This window comes from Esox lucius, chromosome 16 (genome assembly GCF_011004845.1).
Source record: "Esox lucius isolate fEsoLuc1 chromosome 16, fEsoLuc1.pri, whole genome shotgun sequence".
NCBI lineage: Eukaryota > Metazoa > Chordata > Actinopteri > Esociformes > Esocidae > Esox > Esox lucius.
The window spans coordinates 22,021,704-22,039,474 of NC_047584.1; the positions used below are offsets into that span (position 1 = coordinate 22,021,704).

At 37.9% G+C, this 17,771-nt stretch overlaps 1 protein-coding gene across 1 annotated transcript in view; it reads right to left on the reverse strand.

Moving 5' to 3' along the window:
• ttn.1 (titin, tandem duplicate 1) overlaps positions 1–17,771 on the reverse strand; it is a 163,655-nt gene that overhangs the window by 94,059 nt on the left and 51,825 nt on the right. Inside the window, exons 56-79 of the mRNA XM_029113520.2 lie at positions 17,547–17,624; positions 16,911–17,186; positions 16,676–16,741; positions 16,178–16,333; positions 15,711–15,881; positions 14,641–14,718; positions 14,449–14,532; positions 11,601–11,678; positions 11,390–11,470; positions 11,019–11,108; positions 10,806–10,883; positions 9,957–9,995; positions 7,445–7,498; positions 6,562–6,954; positions 6,132–6,404; positions 5,464–5,739; positions 5,222–5,361; positions 4,985–5,111; positions 3,324–3,590; positions 2,914–3,180; positions 2,485–2,748; positions 2,123–2,389; positions 1,117–1,383; positions 742–1,008 (exon numbers count right to left, since the gene is read on the reverse strand). Of these exons, the coding sequence (XP_028969353.2) occupies positions 742–1,008; positions 1,117–1,383; positions 2,123–2,389; positions 2,485–2,748; positions 2,914–3,180; positions 3,324–3,590; positions 4,985–5,111; positions 5,222–5,361; positions 5,464–5,739; positions 6,132–6,404; positions 6,562–6,954; positions 7,445–7,498; positions 9,957–9,995; positions 10,806–10,883; positions 11,019–11,108; positions 11,390–11,470; positions 11,601–11,678; positions 14,449–14,532; positions 14,641–14,718; positions 15,711–15,881; positions 16,178–16,333; positions 16,676–16,741; positions 16,911–17,186; positions 17,547–17,624 (4,137 nt within the window). The remainder of the gene's footprint in view (positions 1–741; positions 1,009–1,116; positions 1,384–2,122; positions 2,390–2,484; positions 2,749–2,913; positions 3,181–3,323; positions 3,591–4,984; positions 5,112–5,221; positions 5,362–5,463; positions 5,740–6,131; positions 6,405–6,561; positions 6,955–7,444; positions 7,499–9,956; positions 9,996–10,805; positions 10,884–11,018; positions 11,109–11,389; positions 11,471–11,600; positions 11,679–14,448; positions 14,533–14,640; positions 14,719–15,710; positions 15,882–16,177; positions 16,334–16,675; positions 16,742–16,910; positions 17,187–17,546; positions 17,625–17,771) is intronic.

Below are 17,771 nucleotides of genomic sequence, written 5' to 3' on the forward strand. Positions count from 1 at the left end.
GTCATTGCCAACAAAGGGTATATAACAAAGTATTGAGATGAACTTTTGTTATTGACCAAATACTTATTTTCCACAACAATTTACCTATAAATTCATTAAGAATCCTACAATGTGATCTTCTGGATTTTTTTTCTCATTTTGTGTCTCATAGTTGAAGTGTACCTATGATGAAAATTACAGGCCTCTCATCTTTTTAATTGGGAGAACTTGTACAATTGGTGGCTGACTAAATACTTTTTTGCCCCACTGTATTACAACACAATGGCTCCATAGTAAAAGAGCCTGCCTGCAGTCCACACCTGTCACTGATTGAAAACATTTGGTGCATTATGAAACAAAAAATATGATGAAGGAGACCCTGAACAGTTGAGCTGCTGATATCCTATATCAAGCAATAATGGGAAAACATTTCACTTTCAAACTACAGCAATTGGTCTCCTCAGTTTCCAAATGCTTACAGAGTATTGTTAAAAGAAGAGGTGATGCAACACAGTGCCCCTGTCCCACCTTTTTTGAAACATTCAAATATAATATAATTTCTCGGTTTCAACATTTGAAATAGTCTTTGTACTATTTTCAATTAAATATAGGAATAAATGATTTGCACATTATTGCATTCTGTTTTTATTTGCATTTTACGGAGGTTCCCAACATTTTTGGAAACGGGGTTGTAGGAAAAATTTGTTTACGCTTTACATAAAAAGTGCAAATAGAACACAAAAAATCTAATAAATAGCTTACCAAGAACAGTGAGCATGGCCTCAGAGCTCTTGCCCATGGCTTCCACTTTGATCATGGATGTGTCATCAATGGACACCTGCTTGAACGTCAGCGTGTGCATCTTCCTGCTGTCTGACATGTGCACAACCTTACTGGGGTGAAGACGCACGTCATTCTTGTACCAGACGACTGAGATCTTGTCATGCGACAATTCAATACTGAATTCTGCTGTTTCTCGCTCCTTGACCGTGACATCCTTGATGGGCTTGATAAACTCAAGGCGGATACCTAATACCAAATAAAGTATAATTTCATTAATACAAGATCAAATATTAATATCATTTGTTTATATCAAACCTTAGATTATCTCCAAACTCTTGGTTTGACCATAATTACCTTGGATAACTAGTTTGGCAGTGGTTCTTTTGTCCTCGGCCTCAAATATGTATTTAGCTTCATCTTCATATGCAGCCGATTTGACTACCAGAGTGTGTCTATTTCCCTCTTGGATAATCTCAAACTTATCATCGTTTTCCAACTCTTGAGATCCTTTGAGCCAACGGAAAGTCTTGGTGGACCTTGAAATTTCAACCTCAAATCTTCCCTCGTCTTTCTCATACACTTGCACATCACTCAACGGCGTGATAAATGTTAGCGGCAGTTCTGGAATGAAAAAATGCAAAGTATTTTATTGAATATCAGCAGTTGTTTCATTGCCCCAAACAATGAAATTGGGGACTGAAGATCTGTTTCCATCCATCTGTGCGTGTGTCAGTCATACAGAATATCAAACCACTGATCAGTGTTTGTAAAAATTTCAGTGAGGATGAGGTACTCCGCTGTTAACTTCTGCTGTTACACCTATAATATAATAGTTCATTGCATGAAATTTGTAATGCTTCTCACTAAAGAGTTTTGTTTCCCAGTATGAAAACTAATCAGTACTGAAATTACAGTGATTGGCCTGATGGTTAAGCTTTAACAATCGAATAAAAATGCTAATTAATTAAATTCATGAAATTTGGTGCATTGGTCCCCCTTCTCACAAGGTCTATCATAGATTTCTGGAAAACACTGCTAGAGACCAATACACATTCTCATCACTGTGGTCTGACACATACATTCATACAACAATTCTTAAATATTAAAGATATTTGTACTAACACAAAAATTGGTACACATGTTGCAAAAACTGTCCATATTCAATATGATTCAATATAATTATTGTTAGACTAATAAGAGATGAGAACATGCCTACAGTTAACAGCAGAATACCTTAGAAACCACTGGCCCAATTTCTTGAATTTTTTTCATTGAAAGCTGGTATTTACAATACTACACTAATTTGCACAAGTAAGAACTATAGTAATCAACTAGAACAACAGGGAAGTATGTAACTTACCTTTTACTTTGAGGTTGGCTGCACACTTAGCATTGGCAGCTGTAAATCCAACTTCTCCTGTCTGGGAGACTTTGCAGTTATACAATGTCAAAGTGTGCTTGGCACCATCCTCAATCATTTCAACATCAGGAGAGGGAGAAAGGGTTTCCCCCTTCAGTTTCCACTGGCTATGGACATCATCTTCAGAGATTTCAACTTCAAAACGAGCTGTCTCGCCATCAAAGAGCTCAACACCATACATTGGGCGAGTTATCTTGATATCACGAGCTGTAAATGAACAGGAAAAAATACGTATGTTTCTTGAAACAACAAAAACAAAACAATCTGTACTACATTTTATGATTTTAACAGTATTTACGCACCTTCAATGTTAATGGTCGCCACGGTCTTGTCTGTATCACAATCACATACATATTGACCCTTATCTTTTTCTTCTACTTTCTTGATGGACAACACTCTTCTGTTCCCCTCAGACTTTATGGTTACCATCTTAGAGGCCTTAATTTCAGTCTCGTTGTGGTACCACCTCACAGGGACATCTTTGCTGACTTCACAGTCCAGAATAACCTCATCCTTCTCAACTGCAGTGTAATCCTGCAACTTAACTGTGAAGTATGCATCGCCCTCTGCAACAGGAAAAGGTTTATTGATTGGTATACCAAATAACAAAAACATAAAATGCTTAAATGACACCATTTCTCAATGTGTCAAAGAAGAATCAATAAAAAAAAGAAGACATGAACCAAGACTAACAAAGAGAAAGGAAAAAAGAGGTAAACAGTAGGGGTTACCTAGAACGGTCAGGTTTGCCGCTGAGGAAATTCCTTTAGCCTCTGCCCTAATCTGGCAGGTATCATCTAGTGTCAACTCTTTGATTTCTAACTTATGTTTCTTTCCTTCAGCATGGATGAGCACGGTCCTGCTCACATGGAGTTTGATTTCATTTTTGTACCATGTCACGGGTACATTCTCATGGGAGAGCTCAACATCAAACTGAGCTGTTTTACCTTCCTTCTCAGTTTGGTCCTTTAGTGGTGTGATGAATTTGAGCCTTATACCTATAATATAATAGTTAATTGCATAACAGTTTTAATGTTTCCCACTAAATAGCCTTGTTTCCCATTAAGATAATTAATCAATACTGAAAGCAAAGAGTGCCAAAAAAGAGCTTTAATTCAAAATCACTTAAGCTAGTACTTACCCTCCACAGTCAACTGTGCTGTTGACTTTTTGTCCATTACTTCAATAGTGTATTGGCCCTCATCATCAAATTCACTGTTGTTTATGACCAATATATGTTTCTTTCCATCATCAATTATGTCATATTTATTGCCTGCAGACAAGATGTCTGACCCCTTCAACCACATGACTTTAGGCACTTCCTTGTTGATAGTACATTCAAACTTAGCCTGTTTCTTTTCAGGTACAGACACATCTTTCAAGGGGACAGTAAAGTCCATTTCCATTTCTGGGAAGTATGAGTAATGATTAAGCATGACAGATTGAAGTACATACTGGCATTGACAGGTAGGTTTCACTTCATCATAGCAACATCAATTGTCCCTTAGGATCACGGAAACAAAACAAATACAGTATCTCACAAAAGTGAGTACACCCCTCACATATTTGTAAATATTTGATTATATCTTTTCATGTGACAACACTGAAGAAATGACACTTTGCTACAATGTAAAGTAGTGAGTGTACAGCTTGTATTACACTGTAAATTTGCTGTTCCCTCAAAATAACACAACACACAGCCATTAATGTCTAAACCGCTGGCAACAAAAGTGAGTCCAAGTTGGGCCCAAAGTGTCAATATTTTGTATGGCCACCATTATTTTCCAGCACTGCCTCAACCCTCTTGGGCATGGAGTTCACCAGAGCTTCACAGGTTACCACTGGAATGACGACATCACTGAGCTGGTGGATGTTAAAGACATTGCGCTCCTCCACCTTCCATTTGAGGATGCCCCACAGATGCTCAATAGGGTTTAGGTCTGGAGACATGCTTGGCCAGTCCATCACCTTGACCCTCAGCTTCTTTAGCAAGGCAGTGGTCATCTTGGAGGTCATCTTGCATCATCTTTAGAAGAGGCTTCCATCTGGGACGACAGCCATGCAGACCAATTTGATGCAGTGTGCGGCCTATGGTCTGAGCACTGACAGGTTGAACCCTCACCCCTTCAACCTCTGCAGCAATGCTGGCAGCACTCATACTATTTCCTAAAGATAACCTCTGGATATGACGCTGAGCACGTGCACTCAACTTCTTTGGTCGACCATGGCGAGGGTTGTTCTGAGTGGAACCTGTCCTGTTAAACCGCTGTATGGTCTTGGCAACCGTGCTGCAGCTCAGTTTCAGGGTCTTGGCAATCCTCTTATAGCTTGGGGCCATCTTTATGTAGAAGAACAATTATTTCTTTCAGATCCTCAGAGACTTCTTTGCCATGAGGTGCCATGTTGAACTTCCAGTAACCAGTATGAGGAAGTGTGAGAGTGATAACACCCAATTTAAAACACCTGCTCCCCATTCACACCAGGGACCTTGTAACACTAACGAGTCACATGACACCGGGGAGGGAAAATGGCTAATTGGGCCCAATTTGGACATGTACTCACTTTTGTTGCCAGTAGTTTAGACATTAATGGCTGTGTGTTGAGTTATTTTGAGGGGACAACAAATGTACACTGTCATACAAGCTATACACTCACTAGTTTATATTGTAGCAAAGTGTCATTTCTTCAGTGTTGTCACATGAAAAGATATAATCAAATATTTGCAAAATATGTGAGGGGTGTACTCACTTTTGTGAGATACTGTACATACAGTATATGAGAAGTTTTTTGGCACTTTCTTACCTGTGACTGTTAGCACCCCACTAGTGACAGCATTCAAAGCTTGGTAAGTCACTTCACCAGACTGGTCAAGTTGAACATTTTTCAGAGTGAGGAAACGTTTCTTGCCCTCAGATCTGATGTCAACCACCTAAAAATGTAATTATAATATAAAGTTAAACTTTATAAATGTATAAACAACATTCTCAATCATTGTAGTTCGAGTTCAGCAATAAATGACAGTCACATTATATATCTTACCGGGGATCTTTGCAGGACAATTCCTTTAAGTTTCCATTCTCCAACCACATCCTCTTCAGAAATTTCTGTTTCAAACGTAACCTCTTCTTTCTCAACCACCTCCATACTGGAGAGTGGCTTCAAGATCAGAGCCTCCCGTTCTGTGAACGTATCAAAAGTATATAAACGCATTAACTTTCAATCTTTAGGGGAAAACATAACAATTAAGTGCAGATTGCATGACATAAAATATCCAAACCAACCTCCAAGAGTCAGTTTAGCTGTGTATCTGCGGCCTTCAACCTCCATGGCATATTGCCCAATATCATCAGGTGATGCATTCTTAATAGTGAGCGTCACATCTTTTCCTTCTTTCTTGACCTCAGTCTTGTCAGTGGGATCATTAGGAATCTCTTTGTCGCCATGGAACCACTTCCAGTTGGGGGTATCTTTGAAGAGCTCACATTTGAAAGTGGCACAGGCCTTGGGTTTCACGTGCTGATCTCTCAACGGTTTCACCAACCAGTCTCTGACAATTTCTGTAAAATAAAAATGCTTTAGTCTTGAAAGAATGGCTACTTCCTAGGTAACCAAGAAATAACAAACATAAAAGACACAAGACTACAGTCCACATAGAAAAACAAAGCAGTGAAGGCCAAAGACCTATTAAAGACACTACAAAGGAAGCGGGAGTCTTCTAGCAAGAAGCAAAGTCCCTCACGCAGAAAATAAGAGGGAGGTGAAGCCCAGGGTATGCTCCTTATGTTTTCAATGAGGTAAAGAGTAAGTCAAACAAAAGTAAGTCAAGCATTTTCATAATGTTTCCATTGCTAGGAATCCATTATGTCGATTAGTTAATATGAATTTCTACCAAAAAAAATTTAGCATTTGTTTAGTAACAAATATATATGCATAAAAATGTCATACATACCAATGATTTTGACATCTGTTTCAGTCTTGATGTCACCACACTCGCAAGAGTAAATGCCAGCGTCGTTATCATCCGTGTCCTGGATTGTAATAGCATGTTGCATCCCAATTACATTGATTGCCACTTTTCCAGGGATGTTTTTAAGTGGCACACCACTCTTCTTCCAGACCACATCTCTCTCTTTGTTTAACTCACAGGTCAGGTACATAGGCTGAGTCTTGAGGACTGACATGCCATCCTCTTCCAGAGTCTTTACCCACTTCACAGGTAATTCTATGAGGAAAGAACAAGTATTCCAAAAGGACACATTATATATATATATATATATATATAAATATATTTTTATATTACTTATATTCAAGTATCAAAGAGGTTGAAAAGAATTAAAGATTTTTGAAATTCAAAACGAATATGGACTTGGCATGAGTACCTTCTACTATCAGTTTGGCGGTGCTTGTCTTTTCCTTGTTGCCCAGCTTGGCCACACAAGTATATTCACCAGTGTCAGAAAGTTGCACATCAATGATAAACAGTTTACGATCTTTGCCATCAGAGTAGAACTTGTGTTTTGGGCTTTCTCTTATGTTAATGTCATCTTTCATCCATGTGGTTACGGCAGTAGAAGGTGAAACCTCACACTCAAACGTAGCAGACGCACCAACTGATTCGGCCTCCTGTAACACTATGTTTTTGAGTGGTCTTGTAAACTTTAATGGAACTGCTTTCAGCTGGAATCCAAAAGGATTTGCATCAGGGGGTTTGTCACCTCCAGCACCAGTTTTGAGTCCTCTATCCCTGCCACCAGGTGAAGGGGTTTGTTTAGCTAAAATGGAACAAATAAAAAGCATGATGAAAAGTTTAACCTAAATGATTGTGCTATGATGTATTGCTTTCTTTTTTGAAGAACTGTATATTTCAGTACACAATCACCATAAAACATGTAGAACGGCTTTAAACAATGAGAGAAACCTCTCTTGGACATGTTAGCAAACGTAGAAACAAGATGTAGAAGCTCATTGTGTCCTTACCGTATTTCCCAAAGAGGATTAAGAGTATTAAGGAAGTCAGAAACATCATAAAACAGAACTATACAGACGTATTACAAGGACTTGAACATTTAAGCATGTTAAACATTCAATCAAACAACACTGCTTCCAAATCAAAACAAATAAATATGATAAAAACCTATAAGTAAAAACCTTACAAAGTATAAGGTTAATATAAGGATATAGGTAAAGTAATTATATGTTTAGGTACTTAAGTGTGATTAGTACACACATATTACCAACATGCATGTTTTTGTTTATTCTCACCTTGAATGCCTCTACCTCTACCTCTACCGGCAGCTTCCTCTTTTGGTTTCCCATCTGAGTAAATACAATTGTATGACTTTCTCATTATGTATGTGACTAGAATTGCCAAACTGGTTGAATAGTAGACATAAACACTCTAATGATGGGAAAAATTTATGGATACAAAATGGAGAAGAATTGGTAAGAGGATAGGACATGGAAAATGGCATTGTCATAGAGAATTGAACAAAATGCCAGACAAACATGTAGCTCTTGAATGGGTACAAGACAATGGAGACAAGTATTAGATAACTGAAAAAGCAACATACTTTGATGGACTTGAACTACACAAAATTAAGGCCATGAAGAAATGAAAACATTAACATGGACATGGTTGGACTACACAAAATGAAGACATGAACATGGTTGGACTACACAACATGAAGACATGAACATGGTTGGAATACACAGAAGGCAGACATGGAGGTGGCTGCACTAAATGAAATGAGGACAGCAAATAAGATGAAAAGATGGACATGGGTGGAGATAATGCATAACTAGCTGGACAGATAGATGAAGATTTTGATGATGGATGGATGAAGAATGGATGGATCAGGTGAAATTCTTGGATAGATGGACAGATGGATCAGGTGAGACATTTCTTGAGCCATCAGCAGTAAGTTTCAGCAGCCATCATCTCACCTCTGCTTATACCAGGCATTCCAGGGGTTTCACGTGCATCCCCTTCCAAAGGTTCCTCTCCCCATTCTTCTGTGGTCACAGGAGTTTCACGAGGGACAAGTTCCCATCCCCACCCTTCCTCGTCAGATTCCACCTCCTCCTGTGGCTCCTCCTCAAAGACTTCTTCTTCAACCTTAGTCGAAATCTTTTGTAACTGTACAGGGGAAAGCTCTTTCATTGCTGGTACCTTCTCTTTAAGAGTTTCCTGCAGTATTTCCTCTTCTCGTGATTTTTTCTTTGGAACCTTTTTTAAAGTAAGTCCTTCAAAGGAATCTTTTGGTGAAACCTGTCCAGGCAGCTTTTTAGTCTTTTCTGCACTGAGTTTCCTCTCTGCAGTGATTATTTCTTTTGGCTTTGGTTTTTCAACCTTAGGTGAAGGAGTCAATTCAAAGGTTTTTTTAAGGGTTTCTTCAGGCTTAAAGGCTATATCCTTCGCATTTGTCTTTTCCTTTGGAGGACTCTTTTTCATTTCAGTTGCAGGAGCTGCCTTTGGACTTGGCTTTTGTGGAACAATTCTTTCAGCCTCTTTCATCTTCTGAGGCTCCTTCTCAGCCTTCACAGCTTCAGCATTTGGTGACTTAGAAAATGGCTTTAATTTGACTTCTTCCTTCTTTTGCTCCTGTGAAGGAACTTTTTTTACCTTTGTCAGAGGTTTGTCAGACTCCTGTGCTTGTTCGTCCTCATAAGCTTTGGCCACGGGTTTTCTTTCATGTATCTCTTTTGTATCCTTTAAGATAGTTTCAGATTTCTTCATAGGAGTAGAAACAACTTCACCAGCTTCCTCTTTTTCCGGTCTCTCTGTTCTTTCAAAGGGTATTTTGGACTCAATGTCTCTCTTGTCTTTAAATAACTCCACAGTTTCCAGATTAGCAGAACTTTCAAATGGTTTTAACTTGACATACTTTTGCTTGTTCTCATCTAATGGCAATTTAGATACCTTCTTTAGTGATAAACAAGGTTGTCCCGGTGATTCTTTCTTTTGCACCATTGGTGTTTTCTTCAAATCCATTTTCTCCTCTACTTGGTCATCTTTTAAAACTTTAACAGATTTTTTCAGGTGAGGTAATGATTCCTCAGCAGAAACTTTTGATGCAACATATTCAGGTTTGTGGGACTCCACCTGTTCAATTGGCTTCACGTCATATATGGAGGCTCTCTCAGATCTTTCTACTGTTTCAAGGATGTACTCCACTCTTTCATGCTCTTCAGAAACTATGGCCTTTGAGGTTTTATGAGCTGGAAACTCTAGTTCAACTATCTCTTTCTCTGAGGGTATCTTTGGCTCTTTTTTCAGTTTAATAAATTCCTGTTCTTCTTTCTTTGAAATTCCGGTCACACTTTTCAAAGTTGGCACATCAAGTTTTTCTTCTTCCTGAACAGGAATTCTACTCCTTCTCTTAACAGCTGGCGCCACAGTTGTTTTTTCTAAGGTTATAAGATTTTGTTTAACATACAATATTAAATACATGTACAAGAGAAATGGCACCAACCAACAGTTATTCACTGGCATAAAAAGCAACAGAGTATATTGTTATACATTTTACAAAAATACACACACATTCACTCAGTATGAAAGGCTTTACAAGATTGTTCACCAGACATGAAATATTTTCCAACAGATACAGGGATAAGACATTGTAAGTATATCAGACATTTCACAAAAAAAAATCTATCAAGTATTTAAAATTGTAATTATTTGACTAAACAATGAAGCTATCTTTAAAAAAAAAAAAAATTACATATTATTTTGTGATATATAGTTTCCGTGTTCAATGTAAAGTTCCAATCTTACCTTTGACTGCTTCCCCTGGTGCTGTTACAGGGCCCTTATCTGTAAGAATTTAAGATTACAGTTAGTGATAGAATTCAATTTTACTGTCAGAGATATGGAGAAATGTTCATATTTGAGCCATAAGTTTGTGCCTAACCACAAGGCTAGGATGGAATAAGAGGGAAAAATACACAGCCTGACTATACAATTACAGACTCTACTCATCTTAGACATTACACCTTTTTATATTACACACTCAATATGTACACTATACATATATTAAACATTACCAAATTCATAGAGATTGTATACAACACACATCTCTTACAGTCAGGGTATATGAAACTGCAAAAAGCCGAGGAATAAATATTAGGGTTAGAAGAAGAAGCGTGTTATGCAGCACACTGACGATTTGAGCAATGCATTTCTTTTCACTTTTTTGAAGACTTTTTAAGAATCTAATGACTGTGCCAGGCCTGCAGGTGTAGGGAGATGTAAAATAGTAAGCATTGAAAACAGTACTTACCGCATGTACTTACTAGCCCGTATAGTCTAACTATGTTAATTATTATACTAGTAAAGTATAGACGTGATGTTAGTTCTTAAAGCAGGATTGAAGAAGTGTCTATATTCTAAGCCAAAGACTTATTAAGACTGCATAGTGATTGGGTAACAAAATGTAACAGAGAGGTCAAGCAGATTAATTAACCTCTTAGAGGCTCTTGAAGTATGCTCTGTAGACAGACAAATTCTGCAATGTTTCTTAATTTAGGTTTGTAAGTACCAGTGTTAAAAGCAAGAGACACCATTAGTTGTTTCTGCACATATTGTTTTCACTCATATCACTCAAGTTTAGTACAGTTCAGTTACCTTCAGGGGGTGATGCACTAGGTGAAACAGGTGAAGGTGTTTGCATCAGTGGGGAGGCCCTCTTTTCAGCTGGAGACACTTTAAATACAAGTATTTCAAGGTCACAATCAAGACAATGTTTTGGAGAAATGTGTTAAACCAATACAAACATTTAAAAGAACAGACTACAAGATTAAGAAAAAACACAAATGGCACAAACATTAGAAACACAACCTTCAGTGGGAGAAACTGTTTCAACAAGGCGAGCAGGTGCAAGCTTTGGTATCTGCAGTGGTGGGGCGGCTTCCTTCTGTACCGTTGTCACTTTAAATATAAGTATGCCAAGGTCAAAATCAAGAATTGACTGCTTAAACTAAGACTTGTTAAACAAACACAAACACTGAAATCCAGACGACACAAACAGAACAGACTACGTTCTTCAAAAAGGGCAGGGGAAGGCTTTGGCATCAGTGATTCACTTATTTTCCACTGATAGAAGTTGATACCAAAGTCACAATCAAGAATGAACTGCTTGAGCTAAGATCTGATAAACATTCACAACTGACAAAACATAACATTAAGGACGTAAACATAAAATACTCTACCTTCAGGAGGATAAACTTTCTCTACATGGGGAGCCGCTGAAGGCTTTGACTTCGGTGGAGATATTTTCTTCTCTGGTGTCACTTTAAATACAAGTAACCAAAGGTCACGCTCAAGAACTGACCATTTTGGCCAAAGACTTGGTAAAGAAACACAAAAAAGAGCACACAGACAATTAAAGACAGCATAAATGAGAAAAACACACCAAGCTACCTTTAGGGGGTACTTTTTCTACAATGGGAGCAGTTGGCTTAGGTGTAGGTGGAGAGATTTTCTTCTCCTCTGGTAGCACTTTAAACACAAGAAGGATTAATTGAAACATGATACAAGAAAACATGCAGAAGATTAACACAAAAAACAGTATGAAAAAAACTTAGGAAACAGACAACACAAAGATGTAAGAGGTTAGTTTTTGAAGATGTAAGAGTCCCTTTAAGTACCTTCTGAAGAAATGGTATCATCTATAATAGAAACAGGGAGCACTTCCAGGTCGACCCTTTGGTCTGGTCAAGAGAAAGCATCATGTAATATTTAAACAAAAGAAAGATTTTGACATGACAACATACAGTCAAACAAGACAGAAGAAAAGTTTTTTCATGTAAGACAGACAAGAAGCAAGAGTAAGAGGCCCTCAAATTAAATACCTTTGTTAGGTGTTGGATGCTGAATTCTCTGTGTATTTTTGTTCTCTACATCCTCTTCATCTTTTTTGATGTGTTCTTCTTCCTTTGGTTTGTTTATATTCGGTGGCATTTGAAGAGTTTTATATGGGATGCCATCTCGCATAACTGAATCATATTCCTTAGGTGAAATGACTTCTACCTTTGGAGAAACATCTTTCTTATATGGAATGACTTCTTTCTCTGGTGAGGAAGATTTCTTAAAAATAATAGTTTCGACATTGGGTAACACTGATTTCCTTTGAGGAATATCCTTTATATTTGGGATGGCAGATTTTTTTGTGGTAGTTGGGGATTTTCTTTTTGAAAGATCTGTTGTTATGTCAATGTGTCTAGCACTATCTCTTTTTAATGCTTTTTCCTTTTCTTTTGGAACAATAGCTTGAATTGGTTGACCATCTCTTTCCTTTGTACCAGCAACTACCTCTCTTTGTTGAATATCATCCTCTATCAAAGAAATATCATCCCTTAAATGTATCTGAGTCAATTCCTTTTCTATCTCATAAGTCATAGATTTGTCTCCATATGATAGCTCCTCTCTGAAACTAAAATCCCCTGCTGGGGTAACCTTCTCAATGAAACTTGTCTGTGAAATGTCTTGCTGTGTTTCAGTCACAGAATCCCTCTTGATTGGCTTTTTTTGCCATTCATTAGACTTTAAGTCCTTTTTCACTGAAACACTTTGAAGAGCTTCTGTCATAGAACGCTTTACAGTAACTTCTGGCTGCGGTTCAGTCATGGCATCTGTTTTTACTGAAAATTGTTGCGGAGATTCAGTCACAGAACTCTGTATAATTGCAACTTCTTGCCGTGGTTCAGGAATGGAATCCTTTTTTTCTGAAAGTGCTTCAGTCACATAATTCTTCACTGAAATGTCTTGCGGTGCTTCAGTCACAGAATCCCTCTTCACTGAAACAGCATGCATATGTTCAGTCAAAGAATCCTTCTTCATTAAATCATGTTGCTTCAATGAAACCTTCTGCCCTATTTCAGCTTCTGAAGCTTTCTTAACTGTAACTTTTTGCCAACTTTCACTGACTGAATCTCTCTTCATTGAGATTTCTGGCCTCTTTTGAGCGACTGAATCACTCTTCACTGCAAGTTCTAGTTGCATTTCATTAGCTGAATGAGGCTTCGTTGAAATGTCTTGCTTAACTTCAGTCAATGAACCTCTCTTCACTGAAACAGCTTGCATTTTTTCTGTCAAAGAATCCTTATATGTTTTCTTAACTGTAATGTCTTGCAAAGCTTCAGTGAGTGAATCTCTCTTCACTACAATTTCTGGTCTCTTTGTAGCCACTGAATCGCTTTTCATTGCAAGTTTGAGCTGCACTTTGCTAGCCGAATGAGGCTTTGTTGAATCTTCTTGCTGAACTTCAGTCACTAAATCTCTCTTCACTGAAACAGCTTGCCTTTTTTCTGTTAAAGAATCCTTATATGCTTTCTTAACTGTAACATCTTCCCAAGCTTCAGGGACTGAATCTCTCTTCACTACAATTTCTGGTGTCTTTGTAGCCACTGAAATTCTCATCACTGCAGGTTCGAGCTGCACTTTACTAGCTGAATGAGGCTTTGTTGAAACCTCTTGCTGAACTTCAGTAAATGAATCCCTCTTTAATGAAATGTCTTGCCTCACTTCATTTACTGATGCCTTCTTGACTGTAACGCTTTGCAATGTTTCAGGCACTGAATTGCCATTCACTGAAGCTCCTGGACTCTTTTCAGCCACTAAAACGCTCTTTGCATGTTCTAGCTGAATTTCAGTAGCTAAATCCGTCTTTGTAGAAGCTTCCTGCCAAGCTTCTGTTATTGAATGTCTCTTCAATGAAACTTCTTCTCTCTTTTCAGTCACAGAATCTATCTTCAAAGAAACCTCCTGCCTCGCTTCAATCACTGAAGCCTTCTTAACTGTAGGATCCTGCCAAGCCTCAGTCAATGAACCTCTCTTCGGTGAAACTTCTGATGTCTTTTTAGCTACTGATTTGCTCTTCGCTGCAAGTTCAAGCCGCACTTCAGTAGCTGAATTAGGCTTTGCTGAAACTTCTGGCATTGCTTCCATCACTGAATATCTCTTCTCTGAAACCTCTTGCCTCTTTTCAGTCACTGTTGTTGTCGTTAGCCCAGTCTTTGAAGAAACTGTGATGGCGTTAAAGATAACACAAATTCGAGATTTGCACACAAAGGAAAGGCAACTGCAAGATTTGCACCATGTAGTGGTGACTAAGACAATCACACAGACACAGAGACACTTTCACATAAATTGTTGCCTGGAAAATACAAATCTATTTGAATTACAGATTAAATGTATATAAAACCAGAATGTAGTGACTGAATAAAAAAATATGTAATGCAGTACAATGTAATTAATTGCAGTACAATACCTTCACCTTCAGGAGTTTCTTTGGGCTTAGTTGCAGCTTCTAACTTTACAGCTGTAATTACTTTCTTGGGTTTCTGGAGGACTTCTATTCAAACAAGTTGTTTAAAAAAATGAATTACTAAATGTAGGAATAAGTAACTGGAAAATAATTATTTACCAATGTGTGATTAAGAAGTCATGGTTTTTGGCATACCTTTTGTCTGAGAAACTTCTTCCCTCTTTTGATATTTAGTTAGTGGTGTTTCTTCAGGCAGCTCATCTTTCTGTTTAACTTTTTTGACATACATGACATTAGCAAACATATTGAAATACAATACAAACACCAAGGCACAAACACAATACAAACAAATCCTTAAAGAAGTAGTTCAGTGCGAATGCTCATCAAGAGTTTGGAGATGGAAGAGGAAGAGAAGTTAAGAAATTGAAAGGAACTATTTCTAACATTCATAGAAAGCAACAAATATTATTTTCTGTAGCTACTTCTCCAGAGTTAGATGAACTGTACAATGTATGTCTTTAATGCGCAATTTGAAGGAAGTTGTGATTTAGACCTAGTGAAATTGCTATGTAGATTTCCAGTCACTACCACACTCACCCTCCACTTTATTAGGTAAGCCTACCCGTTTACAATCATTAGCAAATAGGCAACATCGAATCATGTGGCTACAACTCAAATGATAAAGCATTCAGATTCGGTCAAGAGGTTTAATTCTTGTACAACCAAATATTAGAATGGGGAAGTGGTGTTCTAGGTGCTGCTAACCATGGTATAATTGTTAGTGCTAGACAAGGTGGTTCCAGTATCTCAAAACAGCTGATATCATGGGATTTTGACGCACTATAGTCTTTCGAGTTTAAAGAGAATGGTGCGATGAACAAATATATCCACTGAGTAAGTGGCAGTTCTGCGGGCAAAAACATCTTGTTAATAAGAAATGCCAGAGGAATACGGCCAGATTCGTTCAAGCTGACAGAAAGCCCACAAATACTCAAAACCCCACTCTTTACAACAGTGGTGTGCAGAAGGGCATTTCTAAATACACAACACGTTGAACCTTGAAGAGGCCAAAGGCAAAAGGGGTTCTGCATATACAAGATGTTTGAACCTAGTAAAGTTTTTGGTGAGTGTATGTAGACTTCTGATCTTAACATACATGACACACATCCATAGAAAATGTTATCCACTTGGTCATCTGAATCTGGGAAATAAATACATTGCTGTATTGATAATATACATTAATTTAAAGATATGGAATTAAATACCTTGCACTACATGGATTTCCTTTTGTGCCACTGGCTCTGGCTTGCTAGTTGCTTGCCGTGGCTTCTTAAATTCCTCTCTCTTTGGTGCTGCAACTGGCTCCGGCATGCCAGTTTGCAGCTTGTGATCAGCTTCTGGTTTTGGCTTCTCCGTTGTAATAACATCCATGATAACTTAAAAGAACATTTATCAGTTTTTTTATAGCTATTAAAATCTTTAATGGATGAAGAGAAACCAATATGTACCACAGTGCAAATCACACTCTAACGAGTGCTTTACACATAAAGAGTATGTTATGATAAGAAATATCCACAAATGACAAGACAATTCACAGAAAACATAACACAAGTTTTGACAAACAAACCAAAAAACATTCTGGCAAACAAAACAATTTTATTCAAGAAACAATCAAACCTGTTGATTGCATATGAAGAGTAAGTATGCCTTTGAGGATATGACTTGTAAGTACCTTTCTCTGGAGTAGCATCAGTCTTTTTTGGAACAACCTTTGCTGCAGCTGGTGGAATTGCAGGCTCTTCTATTTTGGTGATCTCTGGTACTTTTTTGGGAACAACCTTTGCTGCCACGGGTTGAGGTGCTGTTCTCTTTGTGACTTCTTCTGGTACTTTTTAAGAACAGTATGGTTCAGTCTATCATCCACCATAATCACTGAATTCCAGAACACATTATATTCTATTGATTCAGTAATCGAATATTTGGGTTTGTTTAAGGTAAGGAAACCCAAAAATATTGGGACTGTTGACACACTAAATCCCAATACTGCTTGCTACAAATTACATGAATCATGAATAGTAATTTGGAAGAAAGATCAATTGAAGGCCCATTGACCCTATGAAACGGGTTAGCATTTAAAAGAAACAGCTTTGAATTACAATAACAATACATTCACAAACACAAACATAGCTTAAGATTTCACATAACACTTTTTCTAAACTACAAGCTTTACCTTTTTGTGAAATCTCTTCTTGTAGAGTCTTCTTTATGGGCTCAGCTACAGGGTATTCCTCAGGCACTTCAAAGAACATTTGTTTTTTTTAATGCCCAAGACATACATTAGAGTGAAGCAAACATAAAACATACAAGTCTTATGCAAACGTACTAAACACAGATGGAAACAAAGACATGGAGTTTGATTTAAAAAGAGTAGTAAAGAGCAATAAAGACAAAATATTTAACAGTACCTTTAGCTTGAGGAGCTTGTGTCTTTGTAGGGGTGGGTTTGGGTTCTGGTTGAGCTTCAACCCCAGGTGCCACCTTTGGCTCTGGTGCCACTTTGGGTACTGGTGCCACTTTGGGCTCCGGTGCCACTTTGGGCTCCGGTGCCACTTTGGGCACCGGTGCCACTTTGGGCACTGGTGCCACTTTGGGCTCCGGTGCCACTTTGGGCTCCGGTGCCACTTTGGGCTCCGGTGCCACTTTGGGCTCAGGGGCTATATGTGGTTTGGGTTTAGGAACATCTTTCAAGCAATACAGAAACACTATGATTAGCAACTGTAAAGATTATATCTCAACAATTTAAGAGATAATTTTCGCATAAGACAGCAAACAGTTACAAAAGAATGACCCTTGTGAAATACTTCACAAGTTTTGGTGAGACAGTATTGTTTCACAAACTGACAAACAATAACCAAAAGATGCATACAAAACAAAATAAAAACACAGACAAAATAACAAAATTGTCTTTTAAAATAACTGTAACTTTTAAGAACTTTCAAAAATGGTAAGATAAGCACATGCATTTAAAGACGTAAACAATGTCACAAGAGTCTGACAGAGAAAAGAGCAAGAGATAAACAAACAGAGAAACACAATTTTACCTGTAGCGATGGGATAGAGTTGTTCATGTTCAACCAGTGGATATATAGGTTCTTCATGAGGCCTCCTTGCTTCAGACACTTAAAAAAATGATTACATTTGAATGTATCTCTCTGCACATACTGTACATTGGACATTATAGACCCTATGGACTACATAACCGAGTACATGAAACATATTTGACACAAACCAAACATGTTTACACAAATTAAGAATCACAAAGAATG